At 45.6% G+C, this 21,005-nt stretch overlaps 1 protein-coding gene across 2 annotated transcripts in view; it reads left to right on the top strand.

Annotated features, from left to right (window-relative positions):
• MFRP (membrane frizzled-related protein) overlaps positions 1-21,005 on the top strand; it is a 94,414-nt gene that overhangs the window by 31,911 nt on the left and 41,498 nt on the right. For both annotated transcript variants that reach the window (XM_073657844.1, XM_073657845.1), the window contains exons 6-9: positions 5,244-5,451; positions 5,533-5,663; positions 5,732-5,857; positions 9,677-9,902. In XM_073657844.1, the coding sequence (XP_073513945.1) occupies positions 5,244-5,451; positions 5,533-5,663; positions 5,732-5,857; positions 9,677-9,902 (691 nt within the window). The remainder of the gene's footprint in view (positions 1-5,243; positions 5,452-5,532; positions 5,664-5,731; positions 5,858-9,676; positions 9,903-21,005) is intronic.

The following is a 21,005-nucleotide window of genomic DNA, read 5'->3' as shown; positions in this document are numbered from 1 at the left end:
CCTATCTCTGCTGCTGTGCAGGCCAATCTCTCCTGCTGTGCAGGCCTATCTCTCCTGCTGTGCAGGCCAATCTCTGCTGCTGTGCAGGCCTATCTCTGCTGCTGTGCAGGCCTATCTCTGCTGCTGTGCAGGCCTATCTCTGCTGCTGTGCAGGCCGATCTCTGCTTGCTGTGCAGGCCTATCTCTGCTGCTGTGCAGGCCGATCTCTGCTTGCTGTGCAGGCCTATCTCTGCTGCTGTGCAGGCCGATCTCTGCTTGCTGTGCAGGCCTATCTCTGCTTGCTGTGCAGGTCTATCTCTGCTTGCTGTGCAGGCCTATCTCTGCTTGCTGTGCAGGCCTATCTTTGCTGCTGTGCAGGCCGATCTGCTGTGCAGGCCTATCTCTGCTGCTGTGCAGGCCTATTTCTGCTGCTGTGCAGGCCTATCTCTGCTGCTGTGCAGGCCTATTTCTGCTGCTGTGCAGGCCTATTTCTGCTGCTGTGCAGGCCGATCTCTGCTGCTGTGCAGGCCGATCTTTGTTGCTGTGCAGGCCGATCTTTGTTGCTGTGCAGGCCGATCGTTGCTGCTGTGCAGGCCGATCGTTGCTGCTGTGCAGGCCGATCGTTGCTGCTGTGCAGGCCGATCTTTGTTGCTGTGCAGGCCGATCGTTGCTGCTGTGCAGGCTGATCGTTGCTGCTGTGCAGGCTGATCGTTGCTGCTGTGCAGGCCCCCTACTGGAGGTGCTCATTAACACCAGACAGCTGTCGGCTGACTTCCATCTCTCCCAACTCCCAGATACAAAAGACAGATATGGGCCGAAAAACTGTCCTACATTGGTTGGAAGAACATTCGTTTCTCTGCAGGAAAAAAAAACTTCTCAGAATATATCTGCCATGTTGGCTTTTTTCAGCAGATTCCTGTCCTGCCTGATGGACCAGGTCGTGTAGATCAATTTGCACCAACTCTTTCAGAACCAGATGAAAATTGGATTCAGCACATGATGAAAATCGCTCTCTTGTTTGCATATAAGAAAAGACAATGATGTGTACATTTGTCTTAACGTGAACCTGACAGCTGATGCATGCTGCCCAATCAATGGGGCACCGGCTTTATGATCTCAGCCAGATATGATTGACTCTAAAACACTGTTTCATTACAGAGACAAAAATCTACTATATAATCGGCTTATCCCGTCTGTCTGTCCTTCTGTCCCGGAAATCCCGCGTCGCTGATTGGTCCGGCCGTGGCCAATCAGTGACGTGGGATTTCAGAACAAGATGGCGGCCGTTAGCGGCTCATCTGCGGCACGGACGTCAGCGGCAATGCAGCCGGGAGATGACCGTCACTAGCCGGTCATCTCCCGGCTGCTCGTAGCAGAAGTACCCCGACGGGCGGCGCCGCTGACCTCCATACGGCTACCATCGGGAGATCAGCACTCAAAAACACAATGAAAAAACCCCCACAAGTAACGTAATTCACCTTATAGTGCAGAAATGCTGCAGCATCAAAAACTCACCGAATACTGATCGTGGGAATGTTGCCTGTAGGAGTAGACATTGTTTTAATTTTTGCCTCATAAATCAATATTACTCATGAAAATAAGTAACTTTGTCATTTATCTTATCAGAGAAATCTGCTTCTTTCTCCTCCTGGACGGATCTTTCATTCTCAAAATTCTCAATTCCCGGGTAAAATCTGTATTCAGTGAAGACAAATTGTTACATTACTGACCTAGGAAATGGCAGATGGTATTGATAAGATTTATTTTTCCATAGAACTTTATGAGCACCAGCTGTCATCTCCAATCTTAGTAATATGAAAATCTTTATTCACTGGAGACAGATTTTACAGATTTTACCTCTGAATTTAAAGTGAATGATTAGTTCAGGAGGAAAAAGAAGCTGATTTCTCTGATATGATAGTTAGATAACTCGAGTCAGTTTTTTATTGGAGTTATGGATGAAAAATATCAATACAAGTCTATTGTACAAGTTTATTACGGATGGCATCAGTGTGCAGTCAGTGTGCTGTCCGTGATTAACACTGTAATGCCTGACACACTGACCAAACACTGATAAAACTCGGATCCAAAACACTGGTGACCCTTGGACAGTTTTTACTTGTGTACATGAAAAATTACTGATGTCTGAACAGTGGTGTACCCCCACTGGCGGCAGTACACTATATGGAGCACTATGTACAGCCCATAACACTATATGGGGGACTATGTACAGCCCATAACACTATATGGAGGACTATGTACAGCCCATAACACTATATGGGGGACTATGTACAGCCCATAACACTATATGGAGGACTATGTATCGCACATAACACTATATGGAGGACTATGTGGGGTCCATGGCCCATTATACTGTATGGAGACTGTATGGAGGACTATGTGGACCCATTATATTATACGGAGGACAATGTGGGGCCAATATTCTGTATGGAGGATTATATGGGGCCCATTATACTGTATGGAGGACTATGTGAGGCCATTATACTGTACGGAGGACTATGTGGGCCCATTATACTGTATGGAGGACTATGTGGGGCCATTATTCTGTATGGAGGACTATGTAGGGCCATTATACTGTACGGAGGACTATGTGGGGCCCATTATACAATATTGAGGACTATGTGGGCCCATTATACTGTATCGAGAATGATGTGGGCCCATTATACTGTATGGAGGACTATGTGGGGACATTATTCTGTATGGAGGACTATGTGGGCCCATTATACTATATGGAGGACTATGTGGGGTCATTATTCTGTACGGAGGACTATGTGGGGCCCATTATACTGTATGGAGGACTATTTGGGGCCATTATACTGTATGAAGAATTATATGGGCCCATTATACTGTATGGAGCACTACGTGGGGCCCATTATACTGTATGAAGGACTATGTGGGGCCCATTATACTGTATGAAGGACTATGTGGGCCCATTATACTGTATGAAGGACTATTGTATGGAGAATTATGTGGGCCATTATACTGTATGGAGGACTATGTGGGGCCGATTATACTGTATGGAAGACTATGTGGGGCCTTTATACTGCATGGAGGACTATATGGGGCCATTATACTGTATGTAGAACTATGTGGGGCCCATTATACTGTATGGAGGACTATGTGGGGCCCATTATACTGTATGGAGGACTATGTGGGGCCATTATACTGTATGGAGGACTATGTGGGGACCATTATACTATATGGAGGGCTATGTGGACCATTATTCTGTATTGAGGACTATGTGAGGCTATTGTACTATATGGTGGACTATGTGGGGGCCATTATACTATATGGCGGGCTATGTGGACTATTATTCTATATGCAAGACTATGTGTAGTGATTTTACTGTTTGCAGGACTCTGTGGGGGCCATTATAGTGTTTGCAAGTGTATGTGGGGACTCCATTATACTGTTTGCAGGGCTATGTGGGGCCATTATACTGTTTGGAGGGTTGTGTCGGGGCCATCATACTGAGTGGAGGGATGTGGGGGCCATTATACTTTCTGGAGGGCTGTGTGGTAATCACAATTGAGGCTTCAAACTGTGTTGGGGTCACCATACTTTGCCGGTGGAGGGAGTGTTGTGGAAGATGGTCATTATACCGTGTGTGTGGAGGGAAATGTGGAAGAATTAACTGTGGGAGTATCATACTGTGTTTGGGGGGACACTATTGTTGGCATCATAGTTTATGCAGGCAATAAGAGGGCAACTTAGGGGCTTCAAATGGAGGAAAATTACTTTGTAAGGCCTGCAAAGTTGTGGGATATGCTCTTCTGTGACCCCGCCAAATATGAAGCTTTTTTTTGGGGGGAGGGGGAGAAAAATTAGAACTTCTGCTGTGGGGCCCTATGATTTCTATGTACACCCCTGCATCAGAATGAGGCCTAATGTGGTGTTTCTGTCCAATAATCATTAATCCAATGCTAAAAACAACATCTTCCTTTCTAAAAGGTCTGCAGCAGTTGCGGTGTTTATTATATTCTTTTGCAGCACCTGGTACATAGAAATGTATAAATCCGAATTTGCTGAGGAATCTCTTTATAATGAAGGAGCAATGACTGCATTTCAGTGAGTCAGTATGTGGCACAGGCTGAAAAAATCTTGGCTTAAAGGGGTTTTCTGACAAACAAAAGTTGATTTTAATCAATAGATCTTGAAATAATAATATCTTCCACAATTGAATGTCTTTAAATAAAATGTTCCTGTGTTGAGATAATCTTATAAATGTGCCCCTGCTGTGTACTGTGTAATGGCTGTGTCTGACCGTGCAGGAACATGGTCTGATCATACCACAGCTCCTGGGCAGGGGATGTTGCAGTAGAGTATACAGACATTACAGTATGCAGATCGCATCTGACTCTTTCTTTGAAGTAAAACATTGTTTAAAAACAGGCAGGGAAATGTTTTACCTCACAGAAAGAATCAGCTGTGATCCCGTGCTCTAATGTCTGTATACTCTTATCCTTCCTCCCCTGTCCAGGAGATGTGGTATGATCAGACCATGTCCCTGTACGGTCAGACACAGCCATTACACAGTACACAGCAGGAGCACATTTATAAGATTATCTCAGCACGGGAACATTTTATTTAAACACATCCAATTGTGGAAGTTATTATTATTCCAAGATCTATTAATTAAAATCAACTTTCGTTGTGGGAAAACCCCTTTAAGGGCTCACTCATATTGATGTATAACATGGCTGAGTGCTATCCAATGTTTTATGCACTCGGACCAATGTTATACTATGGGGCAGTGCAGATCTGCGATTTTTTCTCATGCCAATTCAGCATGAGAAAACAATCGCAGCATGCTTCCGATGATTGGATCACGTGCACCCATACAAGTCTATGGGTGTGAGTGAAACATCGTTCTGCACTCGGGTGTCACCCGAGTGCCGTCCAACATCCGCGGACAGAGACAATGGAGAAGATGGAGAAATTAAGTTCTCCATCTTCTCCGCACCTGTGCTGTGATTCCAACATGGGAGAATCGGATCATAGTAAGATGACACTCAGATCAAACTCTGACAGAGTTTGAGCCAAACGTTATTAGCATAACCAGCCTGATTATCTCGCACTAGAGAATATACGGCAGTGTGAACGAGCCCTAAAAGTGATCTGTGATGGACAGGAATAGGTAGCGCCTGTGTTTTGCAGTGCCGCCCAAATCCGGTTCCAGTACTAATAGCTGTTTCTTTTTCCATTAGTGCTTTTTAATATGTTTCTCTTCTATCCGTCCTTAGCATGTGGTGGATTTTTGAGGGAGTCTGAAGGATCACTGCATTCTCCAAATTACCCTTTTCACTACCCCCCAAACTGTCACTGCTCTTGGATGCTGGAAGCAGGTGACGGGCGTCTGGTCCAGCTGAAGGTCACGTTCTTAGATGTGGGACGTTATGGATTTTGTGTCTTTGATTGGTTGGAGCTTAGAGACCAAAATATATCACGCAGGTACAATTATCACTGTGATATCGAGAGATAATAACAGGTGTATACAGATGTTACCTGGGATGACTCCTCCTAATATTGCAGATTCTGTGGATCCGTGGCTCCCACCACTTTCATTTCCACCTCCAACTGGTTACATGTTCAGTTTGTGTCTGATGATCGCACCGGAGGTACCGGCTTCCTCGCAACCTATCGAATGGTTGACGTCACTCAGGGTAGGTATGTCTGCGGAATACGTGAAGAGTTCCTGGTTGTCATCTTCATTGATCTTCTCTCTGTGCAGAGAGCTGTTCCTGGGATGAATTCTTGTGTGATGGAAGACGCTGCCTTCTGCTTCCTTCCCTGTGCGACGGCGTTTTAGATTGTGCTGACCAGAAAGATGAGCAGAACTGCAGTGAGAGGCGCTGGGGTATGTCCATGGGGAGCAGAGTAAATAATATCAAAGCTATACATCTGTAATGTAATGGTAAGAACGAGCAATACTTAGGACTCGATTCATTATTGCATTTGTGCCCTTTTTTTCCGAGTTTTTGGTGTTTTATGCCTGTTTTTCACTTGCGCCTTATTCTTTTCATTTGCGCCCATTGTGGGCAGGGTTTCGTGTTTCCAGATGTTTTCAGCTGATTCAGGAAATGCATTTTTTTAAGAATCCACTAACTTTGTTGCAAATGTACTTCCCCTGAAGTAAATTTATGTATGCCAGGTATTTTGTCACAAATTTTACACCATTTTGCGAAACGTGACTTTTTGACCTAAAAAGTTGTAAAACAGGTCAAAGACAAAAAACATTTTTACCTTTTTTCAAAATTCATGAACGGCGTGCACCTTTTTGAAAAATATTGGAATAAAACTAGGAGGAGAGTCAGCTCACCCACTCCATTATCCGGAGGCACAAGAAATCTTGGTGTTGTAGCTGTGACTTTTTAATATTTCTCTTCAATAAAATGTTGGATTTTATCTTATGATCCTGGAAACTGGATTTTTGAAGAATATGCATTTGGACATTTTACATTGGTTCCCACAAGTTTTAAGTTACACGACTGGCTCAGAGAGTATTGTTCTGATAAACTTTGGCTTTGAATGGTTCAACAATTTTCAGTAACGAAAAAACTCTTGGTGTCATACCAAAGGTCTTTAAGTTGTCTGTAGGACCTTTTTTGAAGTCATGGTCTATTTAGACCTGATTTCCTATTTAAATTGCTATAATTTTTAGTGGAATGTTCCATAGCAACTTTTTTGCTTATAAGTCACAGTTACCTATCCCAGTGTTTAGCCTAAGCTATGTGCACACTGTGCGTTTTTGATGCATCTTTGCGGTGTTTTTTCCACATGGAAATGCACCAAAAACGCTAGGCAATCTGTTTGCCAGCTAATGTAATGACAATCCTGATGTGCTGTGCATATGATGAGGAATTTTCCGCTCAGGATTGTCATTGTGTTTAAATCCGCAGCATGTCCATTATTTGTAGCGTTTCTGCAGCGCAAAACACACAAAGAATGGTATCCCGGCCGGGGAAGAAGACTACTTCTCCCATCATCTGACCGCCACTCCTGCTGATAACAGCGAGAGTGGCGCCGCCGAGTGGAGAAGTAGTCTCTTCAGCCTGCGTCTGTGCACTTTGTGTAAAAAAAAAAAAAAGTAAAAATCAATATTAAAATAACAAACACCTTTCTCACTTGTCCACCATCCTCCTGTTGTCCCCCGGCGACCGGATCACCCAGCAGCATACTGACGGGAGCGCACTCGCTCCCGGCAGTGTAGATCGCTGCTGCCGGGACTGAGTTCACCGGAGTTCATCAGCTGGAGATCAGCTGAGAGCTCCGGGACCTCACGGCACCGGTGCTGTGTAGGAATGTTCCCATGCAGCACTGATGCAGTAAATGAGGTCACTAGGGCTGATCAGCTGATCGTCAGCTGATGAACTCAGGTGAACTCAGCCCCAGAAGCAGCGATGTACGCTGACAGGAGTGTACAGTGTTGTCTTCTACAGAAGTCACATTAAGGATTGATGTGGCTGCTGTAGAAGTGACCCGGATCACCGTGGAACACTCGGATTACATCATGACGGCGGATCGGTGAGGGATATGGTTGTTTTTTGCTTTTGTTTTTTTACAGAAGACGAAGGATTCGGGGATTAGGCGAATAATAAATATATTATTAAAACCATGTGTAATTTTATTTCAATAAAATGCTTTATTCTGGCCGTGTCTTTATTGAAACACCGTCGAAAACTTTACTACAGGGTCAGTAATGGGGGCATCTTATAGACACTGCTCCATTACTAACCTGGGCTTCATGTCAGCCGCCAATACAAGGCTGACATGAACCCCAACCTTACTACCCCACTCGCCACCGCTACATGGCAGTGGGAAGAACGAGGCTAAGCGCCAGATTTGGTGCATCTTATGGATGCACCATTTCTGGGACTGCTGAGAGCTGATATTATTAGCTGCGGAGGGGGCCAGGATTCATGATCCCTTCCTTGGCTATTAATATCAGCCCGCTGCTGTCTGATTAGCCTTTGCTGGTTAGATTTTATAGGGGGACCCTACGTCAATTTTTTTCGGGGGTCCCCCTGCAATCTAGCCAGTGAAGGTTAAGCAAACAGCTGTGGGCTGTTATTAATAGCCAGGGAACATTTTCGGCTCATGGCCCCTTTCCCGGCTACTAATATCAACTTCCAAGGGTCGGCATTCCCTCTGTAGTTCTGAAAATGACGGGGGAGCCCACGTCATTTTTTAAATTTTAGGCAATGTGCCCACGATCCGGACGTAGCAGCACTTTGGACGCAGCATATTTTCGCTGCGTCCAAAATACTGTGTTCTATTGAACGCAGGTAAATCCACATGTGTTCACTGAACAATTCGGATTTACTGCATTCAATACATTCTAGTGGTCAAATTTCTGTTGCGGAGACTAGCGACTCTGCAAGAGAAATTCACATGCTGCGGCCCTGAAAGACGCGCTGCATGTCAGTGTCCGCTTATGATCCGCAGCCTCAGATGCACGCATAGTGGACATTGGATTTCTAGAAATACCATCCACTATGCTGTAAAATCTGGACGCTGTGGGTTTGATGCTGCATAAACACTCAGTTTCATACCTGCAGTGGCTCCTGATCGTGGGCACGTACCCAAACTCACCCGCAGCTTGTCAATTTCTGCAGTGGAGACGCCAATTGAAGTGTCATTATATGCGGTGGATCCGCATGTATGACAACAAAAGTGCGGCATTAGAACACAGCGGTTTGGATGCAGCTAAAATACGCTGAGTCTAAAGCGCTTCTGGTGGCTGATGAGCTGTTATTAATAGCCAGGGAACATGTTTGCCTAATGGCACCTTCCTAGGCTAAAAATAGCAGCTCTCACCTGCCCCAGAAATTACATGAATGGGAATGCTAATGAGATTGGGTGTAGCTGACATCTAGCCCTTTTGTTTAGTGATGACAAGGTATCAATCAGACTCTTTCATTACTAAACCTAATTAAAGTAAAGTAAATAGTTAAATAAACACTCACACAGAGTAAAACACTTTATTTGAAATACAACAGACACATTCTTTAATCATTTAAATTAACCAATATACTCACCCCAGGTCTGACGGTAATCCAAGGGTTAAAGCAATGTCACACGTTTCTTTTTTCAAATATCTTTATTTAGCTCCAAAAAGCATTCATTGGTGTACAAAAACGCATAAAAAACACATTAAAAATGCATAAAAAAGCGGCAAAACGCATATTTTTTTCTGCAGCGTTTTTCCTGCCAAGAGACGCAGAAACACTGCAGAAATTTCTGCAATCAAATCCTGAACATGCACACAAAAAGGCCAATGGCAAGTCCACTTGACAATGGCAAGAATTTAGAAGTGGCTGGAATTCTGGTTCTTGCCATTGTCAATTGGACTTGCCATTGGACTTTTAGGCAAAACATTGGGATAGGTAACTGTGACTTGTTACAGTATTAATGTAGTTCTATTGACACTACTGAACAACCAAAAATGACCATGAAGCCCTAGCATTACTATGACTGGATGATATTTCATGGAAAGCTGCTTGTTGGAAATAATAGGTTGTAATACTCAGTTGTGCAGGTGCATCTGAATATATTGTGCCTAATGGAATGTATTACAAATTCCCAACCCCATCTAGAACACATTACATGTTAATGAACATAGGTAATGTCAATGGCAAAATATGATCATGGAATGATATTGTGTTTATGGTTCTAGATTGTGGAGGCTCCCTAAATAGTCTGCAGGGATCTCTCTTCTCACCCAATCATCCGGATCTCTATCCTGGGAAAACAGTGTGTCGATGGCTCATCTCTGTCCCTGATGGACTAATCATTCAAATTCAATTCCACAACTTCAGCTTAGAATCAGAAAGAGGATGCACGTATGACTATGTGGAGGTCCATGACAGTGCTGGATTGGGAATTGCAAGTTTATTGGGAAGGTAAGCAGTTTTTTGCACTAAATTCAAGTATAATGTCAACCTGGTGGTAAGAATGATGACTTCTCAACCAGATTGAGCTAATTGTGGTCAGTTTTCTTCAGTCTGTGTCTTTTTGTAACAGATTAAGTTTCCATGTGATCTTTCCTATAAGGTTTGTCCAGTTTAGAAAACCAATGGTCAAATACCGCTATAGAGATTTAAAAGAGGTCCCCCATATATTAGCCAAGTAAAGAGTGGTAAAATGAGTCTCTCACTCCGCAGGAGGCCTTCTGAGAGGGAACTGTGTAATGCTTCACCATATTAACCCTTTTGCACCAGAGACTGTTTTCGACTTTGTGATCAGGCCAATTTTTTGAATTCTGATCAGTGTTATTTTATAAGGTAATAACTCTGGATCCCACTGATTCTGAGACTGTTCTTTTGTGACATATTGTACTTCATTATAGTGGTAAAATTGCGTTTATTTCCAAAAATATCAGAAATTTGGTGAAAATTTCGCAATTTTCAAACTTTTAATTTTTATGCCCTTAGACCAGAGTTATGTCACACAAAATAATTAATAAATAACATTGCCCACATGTCTACTTTACATCAGCACAATTTTTGAAGCAATTTTTTTTTTTCTTAGGAAGTTAGAAGGGTTAAAAGTTGATCAGCTATTTTTCATTTTTTCCAACAAAATTTACAAAACCATTTTTCTTAGGGACCACATCACATTTGAAGTGACTTTGAGGGGCCTATATGATAGAAAATACCCAAAAATGACACCATTCTAAAAACTGAACCCCTCAAGGTGCTCAAAACCACATTCAAGAAGTTCATTAACTCTTCAGGTGTTTCACAGAAATTAATGGAATGTGGAAGGAAAAAATGAAAGTTTTAACTTTTCCCACAAAAATGTTATTTTAGACCCAAATTTTTCATTTTTACAAGGGTAACAGGAGAAAATACACCATAAAATATGTTGTGCGATTTCTCTAGTACAGCGATACCCCATATGTGGTGGAAAACTATAGCCTGGGCACATGGCAGGGCTCAGAAAGGAAGGAGCACCGTTTGAGCTTTGGAATGAGAAATTGGCTAGAATCAATAGCGGACACCATGTTGCATTTGGAGAGCCCCTGAGGTGCCTAAACAGTGGAAATCCCCAACAAGCGACCCTATTTTGGAAACTACACCCCTCAAGGAATTTATCTAGATGTGTGGTGAGCACATTGAACCCTCAGGGGCTTCACAGAATTTTATAATGCTGAGCCATGAAAAAAAAACAAAAAACATTTTTCCCATAAAAATATTATTTCAGCCCCAAATTTTTCATTTTCATAAGTGTAACAAGAGAAATGCACCATAAAATTTGTTGTGCAATTTCTCCTGAGTACGCCCATACCCCATATGTGGTGGAAAACTACTGGTTGGGCGCCTGGCAGGGCTCAGAACGGAAGGAGTACCTTTTGACTTTTGGAATGCATAATTGGCTGGAATCGATAGCGGACACCATTTCACATTTGGAGAGCCCCTGAGGTGCCTAAAGAGTGGAAACCACCATAAGTGACCCCATTTTGCAAACAATACCCCTCAAAGAACTTATCTAGGTGTGTGGTGAGCATCTGGAACCCTCAGAGGCTTCACAAAATTTTCTAGTGTTGAGCCGTGAAAATAAAAAATCAAATTTTTCCCACAAAAATGTTTCAGCCCCAATTTTTTTATTTACACAAGGGTAACATTAGAAAATAGAAGCCAAAATTTGTTGTTCAATTTCTCCTGAGTATGCCGATGCCCCATGTGTGGTGGAATACTACTGCTTGGGTGCTCGGCAGAGCTCGGAAGGGAAGGAGCACTATTTTGTCTGGAATAGGTTACGGACACCATGTCACATTTGAAGAGCCCCTGACATGCCAAAATAGAAGAAACCTCCACAAGTGACCCCATTTTGTAAACTACACCTCTCAAGAAATTAATGTAGGGGAGTAGTGAGTATTTTTAACCCTCAAGCGATTCACAAACTTGTATAACATTGGGCTGAGTAAATGAAATATTACTATTTTTTCCACTAAAATGTTGCTTTGACTCCAAGTTTGTAATTTTCAAAAGGCTGATAGTACAAAACTAACAGTACAATTTGTTACACAATTTCTCCTGAGTACAACGATATCCCTGCACCAATTCTTTGGAATGCACTACCCAGGACTCTTCGATTAATCCCCAATACCCACAGTTTTAAGCGTGCCCTAAAAACGCATTTCTTTAGACAGGCCCATCGCCTCACTTCACCTATATAACTATCCCCCCCCCCCCCCATTATACAAAACTTCCTTCCAAATCAGGTCCCTCGTATCTTCTGTTCACACACCCCATAACTTAGTAGACTACGGTGTCTGTACTTGTTCAAATACTGAATTGTGTGACTGGTTCATTTAGCATTAAGTGATTACCCTTTTTATTACACTAATGGTTGACTGTACAATACAAGCAATTGTTACCATCCACCTTTCGTGTCTCCCCAATTCCTCGTAGCTTGTAAGTTTGTGAGCAGGGCCCGCTCTCCTCCTGGTATCTGTTGATTTATGTGATTGTTATTATGTAATGTCTTTTATTGTCTGTACAAGTCCCCTCTAAAATGTAAAGTGCTGCGGAATATGTTGGCGCTAGAGAAATAAAAATTATTATTATTATTATCCCATAAGTGGCGTAAAAATACTTTTGAAACACAGTGCAAAGCTCAGAAGGGAAGGAGCGCCATATTACAGTGCAGATTTTGCTGTTATGGTTTGCGGGTGCCATGTCACATTGGCAGAGCCCCTGAGGTCCCAAAACAGCAGAAATTCACCCCATTTTACAAACTACACTTAATGAATAGTGTTGAGCCACCCCCGTAGTGTTCGAGTTCGGTTCGGTTCGTCGAACACCCGTGTGTTCGCCGAACTGTTCGTCGAACACCTTCGAACACCGTTAAAACCAATGGCAGGCAAACAAAAACACATAGAAACACATAGAAAACACCTTCAAAGGTGTCCAAAAGCTGACAAACTGCTCAGAAGACACAACTAACACATGGAAAAGTGACAAGTACATATAGTCATGCGAAAAGAAAAGAGGTGGAGGAGTAAAAGGAGGGGGAGACACAGATATAGGCATGTCATGCCCTTCTAAAATCCAAAAAGTGAGAAGCCGAGACGGCCAGTCCGCTCCTGCCCGTGCCACCTCCGTGTCGCCGGGTTTGTGCCAGAGCCGCGGTGAACCCTGACGGCCAGCCCCCCTCTCCCAATACTGGTGCCTGTCCGCTGGTGGGTCGAGAGAGCCCCCCTGTGGTGGAGGCAGCTCTAAGCTTTTTAATTTAAATTGTCCCTCTAATTTGAATGAATACACTTTAAATCCATTTACAAGGATCTATTGGAGGGCAAGTCTCATGCCAGCAGCCGCGTAATTCCAGCTCCAGTAGCGTCCACTAAAGCTGCTGCAGTTAAAAAGCTTTTATAAGGATCGAGCTCGGCTGTCCACCGCAAGGCATCCTAGTGCCAGTCCCAGCCCCTATGCCTTGGGGTGCCTCCTGATGCTCTTCACTGAGTATCCCGTGGTCCCGAAGCATTTCCTTTGAAAAAATTAAGTGTCCAAACTACAGGTGGTGTAGCTTGCTTAACAGCCGGGATAATCCGCTGACTAGCAGACACTGCTACTAGGCACAAAGTATTTCCTGGGCTAGATGCAGTTAAAAATTTGTAAGTAGATACTCTCGTTGGATGCTGAGAAAGCATTCCATAGAGTCTCCTGGCACGCCATATATGATTCTCTTAAAAAGCTTGGGGTAGGGGTCTAGGGGACCCTTTTATAGCCAAAATCACGGCCCTGTATCACAATACGTCACCTAGGCTGAAGATAAATGGAACTGTAGCACCGAGGGCTCGGTTGCTACAGACGTATTGCACCTCACCCAGAGGTGTGATATCTCACTCTCAGATAAGGATGGAGTGTGGATCAGGACCCGACACCTGCATGCATTACACCACATTGCCGTGGGGCAGGGTGACCAATATGCCCCTGAGATGGGCACGACAGTCCCTGTCCCTGGCTGGAGTGGGGGGAGGGAACACTGAGGAAGGGGAACCCTGCAGTGCAGGAGCAGGGAGGAAGCAGTTCCTGGGTGCATTGAGAAGGGAGTATAAAAGGTGGGCACCATCTTAGTTCAGTGCAGAGAAGTCTGAGCAGAAGTGGCAGGGAGCAGGGGCTCTGCATGAGCTCTGCTCCGGAGGCGGGCCTAGTAACAGAGGCCCAGGCCTGCAAGAGGGAGAAGGAAGGAAGAGGAGCGGAGAAGGCTCCAGGAACGAGTAATGAAGGGATCCCAGGGGTGCGGACGGGCGAGTCGCCACCGCACGCCCGAATCCACCTGCGTGGAGGGGTCAGGCCAAAGGGGGAGACCGGTCCCCGAACTAGTGGAGGCAGGAAACGACCCTCAGCTAGAAACCGGCGGCTCTGACATTTTATGTGGCGCAGCCCCTTGCTCCACCCGCTAGGAAGGCACCACATAGGGTCAGGGAAACTGGCGCCAAGTTTACCAAGAGGAGGCCCGAGGCAGCCGGACAGAAGTGTTGGTAAGAAAGGCCAGACAAAGGACACACAAAGGGGGTCCTGTGAAGCGCTCCAAAGTTATCTGGGAGTTGTCTGAGCCCCTCACCTGGTGAGCACAGTACGACATGGGCAGCCGTTACCTGCAGACGTGGTCTGGATAATAAGAACTGTGAGTAAAGGCCCTGAACTGCATCACTGACTCCGTGTCGTTACTACTGCTGCCCTGCACCATCACCCCCATCCTCCGCATACACTGCCCTGAGGCTATACTCCTCCCGTGGGGAGTTATGCTACGCTCTGCTGCACCCACAACACCAGCCTTAGCGGTCTGCCCTGTAGCGGCGGTTCACTCTGACCGCAATCCACGGGTGGCGTAGTCGGACATTTAAACATCAAAACCACATAAATAGTTCCGCCACTGGTTTGACCGCCCTGAGCCATGGAACCGGATCGCCGCCACGAAGACTACAACCACCAGCATCCACCAAAAAGGGTCCGGCTCCGGGTGTCCCAAGGCCCAGGGGGTGCGTCAGAACATTTTCATCACCTTTCACAATCACCAATGGGACAAGGCAGGGATGTCCTCTGTCCCCTCTCTTATACATCCTAGTGACGGAGCACCTGCTCTCATCAATTCGCCATAACCCCAATATTAGGTGGATTGAGGTGGGAGGCACCGAGTACAAGTGCTCTCTATTTGCTGATGATGTCCTAGTATATATCACTCAATCACATATATCCATCCCTGCTGTTATGGCTGAAATAGATCACTTTGTTACATGGTAAAATTTTAAAATCAATGCAGCGAAGTCTGAGGCCCTCGATGTCTCCCTCCCTAAATCCATATAGGATTCCATCCAGTCCAACTTTCCCTTTGCCTGGCCCTCACAGGGTATCAAATACTTAGGAATTCCTATTCATAGAGACCTCTCCCATCTATGTTATCTTAATTTTGGGCCCTTTATTGAACAATTCCATACAGACCACGGTTGGCAAGTTAGAACTGTAAGATTCACTACGTGAACCACTGGTGTTTTGTGGAAAAGCACATGTACACCGCGTTCCAAATTATTATGCAAAAAGTGTTTAGGAGTGATAAGGGAAGAATTTGTTTGTTTGTCAGTTAAACTCATTGATGGTGATGTGTGTCAGGGCTCTTTATATCACTGTAAGCAATTGCAGACACCTGTGCTAATTAGTTTGGCAGGTGTGTCCAATGAAAGGCAAGACTACTTAAGAAGGCTCTCTCACATTATTAAGCAGCCTACATTTTCTGCCAAAATGGGAAAGAAAAAGGATGTGTCGGCTGCTGAGAAGCAACAAATTGTGGAGTGTTTAGGTCAAGGCATGACTACAATCAACATTGTGCGATGATCAGGATGAAGTGTCTTGGCAATCAAGAAGTATGTAGCTGATTCACAGTACACACGTGTGCGTGCTGATAAGGGCAAATTGAGGACTCTTTCCTACAGGCAATTACGTCAGGTTGAAAGAGCAGCGGCAAAAAAGCCTTGTCATAGCAGCAGACAAGTTTTTGAAGCTGCTTGTGCCTCCAACGTCCCCCGAACAACAAGATGCAGGGTCCTTCAGAGGTTTGCAGCTGTGCATACGCCATCCTGTCGACCTCCTCTATCCACTTCACACAAGCAGAAACGGCTCCAGTGGGCCAAACATTACATGAAGACTGATTTCAAAACTGTTTTGTTCACGGATGAGTGCCGTGCAGCGCTCGATGGTCCAGATGAATGGAGTGGAGGATGGCTGGTTGATGGACACCCCACGCAAACACGGCTACAGCGCCAACAAGGAGGAGGTGGAGTAATGTTTTGGGCTGGAATCATGGGGAGAGAGATTGTCGGCCCCTTTAGGATCCCTGAAGGCGCTAAAGATGAACTCCATAATGTATGTGGATTTTCTCAAACAGCACTTCCTGCCATGGTTCAAGAAGAAGAACCGTGTATTTCACAGCAAGATCATTTTTCTGCATGATAATGCACCATCTCATGCTGCACATAAAACATCTGCATCTCTGGCTGATATGGGCATAAAAGGGGACAAACTTATGGTGTGACCCTCATGCTCCCCTGACCTCTACCCCATTCAGAACCTCTGGAGCATCATCAAAAGGAGTGTCTATGATGGCGGGAGGCAGTTCACATCTAAGCAACAGCTCTGGGAGGGTATTCTGTCCTCATGCAAAACAATTGAAGCAGAAACCATCCAAAACCTGACAAATTCAATGGACGAGAGAGTTCAGAAGCTCCTTTCGAACAAGGGGTCCTATGTGAAAATGTAACCACCTAGAATAAAGTTTTGAGTTGAAAACTGTTTGATTTCAGTTTCTAACAACCTGCTAATGCTTATAATTTCAAAAATGACCATTTTTTTGGTCTTTATTAAAATGAAAAGGTTGATCGAAAAGTTTGGGGGATCTAAGAGTGTGGCAACCCAGTAGTCATGATTACTTCGAATTCTGACAATATGAGGGTCATGCTGCAGGTAGTGCAGCAAGAAGGCACTTATGTGTCTTGCGCATCTCGGAGCCCCAAAATTATTTTCCGGGCTAGATGCAGCTAAAAATTATTTTTAATTTTAAATCTGGTGAAGCTTATTATAGATGGCCTAATAGGATCAGTGCTGCACACTGCTACAAAGCCCAAATTATTTTCCAGTCAAGATACAGATAAACATGATTAGTAATTTGAAAGCTTAAAACGGTTGGTAGGGTGATTTTAACCAATCATCAAGCTTTTACTCTCCCCAGGATGACACAGGGGTAGAAAAGTCGTTTCGGATCCATGATTTGTTCATCTTTATGAACGTGAGTCTGTCTACATTATCAGTGGAGAGCCGCATGCGCTTATCTGTCAGCACACCACCAGCAGCGCTGAACACACGTTCAGACAGAACGCTGGCTGCGGGGCATGACAAGATCTCCAAGGCGTAAGTGGCTAGCTCCGGCCATTTATCCAGATTGGAAGCCCAAAAAGAGCAAGGGTCCAGTGACACAGTCGTGGCTTCAATGTTTACTTGGAGATACTCCTGTACCATCGTCTCTAGGCGTTGACTATGTGTCAGACTTCTTGTCTCCTGTGGCCTTGCAAAGGATGGGCTAAAAAAGTGGTGAAATGATTCCGCAAAATTGATGTTACTAGCAGATACTGTGGTTCTGTTACGGTTTGAGTGCTGAACACTTGACGGTCCCACGGTTGGCAAGTTGGAACTGTGAGATTCACTACGTGCACCACTGGTATTTTGTGGAAAAGCACATGTAAGATTCTGCAACAGTCTCTGCTGATACTCCTGCATGCGTGCATCCCTTTCTATGGCAGGAATAATTTCTGCAAATTTACTTTTGTACCGGGGATCTAACAGTGTGGCAACCCAGTAGTCAGGATTATTTCTAATTCTCACAATTCGAGGGTCATGTTGCAGGTAGTGCAGCAAGAAGGCACTCATGTGTGTTGCGCATCCAGGAGCACCAAGTCCCTGTTGTGTTGGTGGCGAGGTAACAATCATGCTTCCTTCCTCTGTCCTCTCCCCCCAACCTCGCACAACAGAAATGTGATCAAGGTCTCCCTCATCTGATGAGTCTTCCATCAGTTCGTCCTCCACTTCTTCCTGGGCTCCTGCACCTTCCTCACTAGTTTGGCTGCTACCATGCGCCCTGGTAAAATCATCTCCCCCACCCTCACATGCCTGCCGCCTTGGTGCTGCCGACCGTCTGGACCTTGCAGATGTTAGCCCTTCCGCATACAACTCCTCCTCCTCTACTTCCTCCACCTCCTCTTGTGCCACCACCTGACTCCGAATTCTGTTTAACATTTGCTCCAGCATGTAAATCACCGGAATAGTCATGCTGATAATGGCATCGTCAGCACTAAACATCTTCGTCGCCATTTCAAAACTGTGCAGAAGGGTGCATAGGTCCCTGATCTGAGACCACTCCTCCAGCGTGATTTGCCCCACCTCTGAATCTCGTTGGCCCAGGCTATACGTCAGAACGTATTGCACCAGGGCTTGTCGGTGCTGCCACAGTCGCTGCAACATGTGCAGAGTTGAATTCCACCGGGTAGGCACATCGCATTTTAGCCGGTGAAGTGGCAGGCCCAACGACTTCTGTAGAGATGTAAGTCGCTGAGCTGCGGGATGCGAACGGCGGAAGTGAGCACACAGCGACCGTGCCCTCTGCAGAAGGCCATCTAGTCTGGGATAGTGGGCTAAAAATTGCTGGACAACCAGGTTCAACACGTGAGCCATACAAGGCACGTGTGTGACATTGCCCCGGCGAAGGGCCGCACCCAGGTTTGCAGCATTGTCGCACACGGCCTTCCCTGGTTTCAGGTCCAGTGGAGACAACCATTCATGAAATTGGTTCTCCAGAGCTGACCACAACTCCTCAGCTGTGTGACTCACATTTCCCAGACATTTCAATGTAAAACCGCCTGATGACGTTGAGCCCTACTGCCAGCATAGTAAGGAGGTGTGCAGGATCCCTTCTGCGCAGTTAGAAAGCTTGTGGCATGACCAGACAGGCTTTGGGTGCAGGTGGAAGACCAAGAGGAGGTTGAGGAGGCAGAAGCAGTGGAGGAACTTTGACATAAAGAGGATTGACGCACAACTCGTGGGGACGGCAAGACTTGGACAGCAGCTCTTTGTCCTGCTGTCACCATAGTTACCCAGTGCCCAGTCAGCGACATGTAACGCCCCTGTCCATGCCTACTCGTCCAAGTGTCTGTGGTGAAATGCACCCTGTCACACACAGAGTTTCTCAAAGAAGCGGTGATGTTGTGTGCGACATGCTGGTGGAGCGCAGGCACACCTTTCTTTGAGAAGTAGTGCCGACTGGGCATCTGGTACTGGGGCACTGCGACGGACATAAGGTCTCGAAAATCCTCTGTGTCCACCAGGCGGAAAGGCAGCATTTCTGTAGCCAAGAGCTTGCAGATGGTGAAATTCAACCTCTTAGCTTTCTCATGGCTAGGAGGAAATGGTCTTTTACTTGTCCACATCTGAGGGACCGAGGGCTGGCTATTGTGCTTAGACGGGGTTGATAAGGGTGTCCCCGGCAAACTGCCGGTCTGTGAGGAAGATGCAGGCGGACATGTTAGGTTGCCTTGATCCAAAGGTGGTGCTATCGATGTCGGACAGCGCTCAAGACCAGCTGGTGTTACCACCTCCAAAGAAAATGATGACCTGCCAATCACGCTGGCTGTTGCGGGTAAAGAGGTGGCAGGTCTGCGCCCCAAAACAGGTGTGACTGCTGTCCCCCCAGTCACAGAGGATGAAGAGGCCGCGGATGCACAAGATATGGCAGACGGTGGTTGGCCCGGCCGGCTAGGCCGCATTGTAGCACACTGAGCTTCCCACTGCAACTTATGCTTCATGTCCATGTGCCGGTTCATGCATGAAGTACTCAAACTATGTATTTTTTGGCCTCTACTTAGCTTTTGCTGACAAATGTTACAGATAACACGAGTTGGGTCATCTTTATCGATCTGAAAAAATGCCCAGGCTATGCAAGGCTTAGCACCCATGCGACCTGAAGAGCCACCACGACTTGTGGTGAGAGGCAGAGTTGTGTTTGAGGATGCAGTTGTTGACGTGCTTCCAGTACTACGTCTCTGTCCAGGAAGGCGCAACCTGACCTCGTCGTCACTAGCATCTTCCTCCACCTCCTCTGCTGACCTCATCTCTTGGCTGACTGTGGGTTGACAGTAAGTGGGATCTCCGACCTCATCATCATCACCCTGTGCGTTATCACACCCGTCGTCCTCAGAGCCAACCTGTTCCTGCCCTGACAAAAAACTAAAGTTGTCGCTCCAATCAGGTATTTGAGTCTTATCATCGTCTTCCTCATTGTCTCCACCAACAGGAGTTACAGTTTGGGAATGAGGGTCTACATTATGGTCAGAACCTTCTGCGTCTGGTCCTGGATCCGACTCATAAAGATTCTGGGCATCAGTGCAGATCATTTCCTCGTCTGGATTCACAGAAGCGCTGGAGTCGACCTCTGATTCCCAGGCTATAGTATGAGTAAACAGCTCTGCAGACTCAACCATCTGTTCTACCTCATACTCAGACGGGCAGCTGGAGATTTGGGAGCTGTGAGGAAGCAAGTGCGATTTGGGTGACACCTTTGAGGACTGGAGTATTTGTGATGTTGAAGTTGATGTGGAGGAGAGCCCACTTAAAGGAGCACTTGATATCCGTTGAAGCACCTGCTGTTTTTGTGCCTCATCTGGAATTTGTAGCGATTGGCGTGGCCGTAAGAAAGGGATCTTATCACATTGTCCGCTAAAAGAAGTAGACATTTTAGTTTGGCTGGAAGATGGTCTTTCTTCTGCACCTACCCCACGGACACAACCTTTTTTCCCCTTCCCAACACGCCTATTCCCCTTTCCACCAGCAGCAGGCCTTTTTCCACTCATTTTGGTGGTTAACTAATTCACAACTCTGGAGTTGTTTTCACAAAAAAACAATGGATGGTAACCGAGCAGAGCTGAGTGGCCAAACTGTGGTATTAGGCCAAAACTATTG

Source organism: Phyllobates terribilis, unplaced genomic scaffold (genome assembly GCF_046119375.1).
Source record: "Phyllobates terribilis strain yellow unplaced genomic scaffold, ASM4611937v1 Scaffold_12__6_contigs__length_324123572, whole genome shotgun sequence".
NCBI lineage: Eukaryota > Metazoa > Chordata > Amphibia > Anura > Dendrobatidae > Phyllobates > Phyllobates terribilis.
The sequence above is the reverse complement of the archived record's forward strand: the minus strand, read 5'-3'. Positions and strand labels throughout refer to the sequence as shown.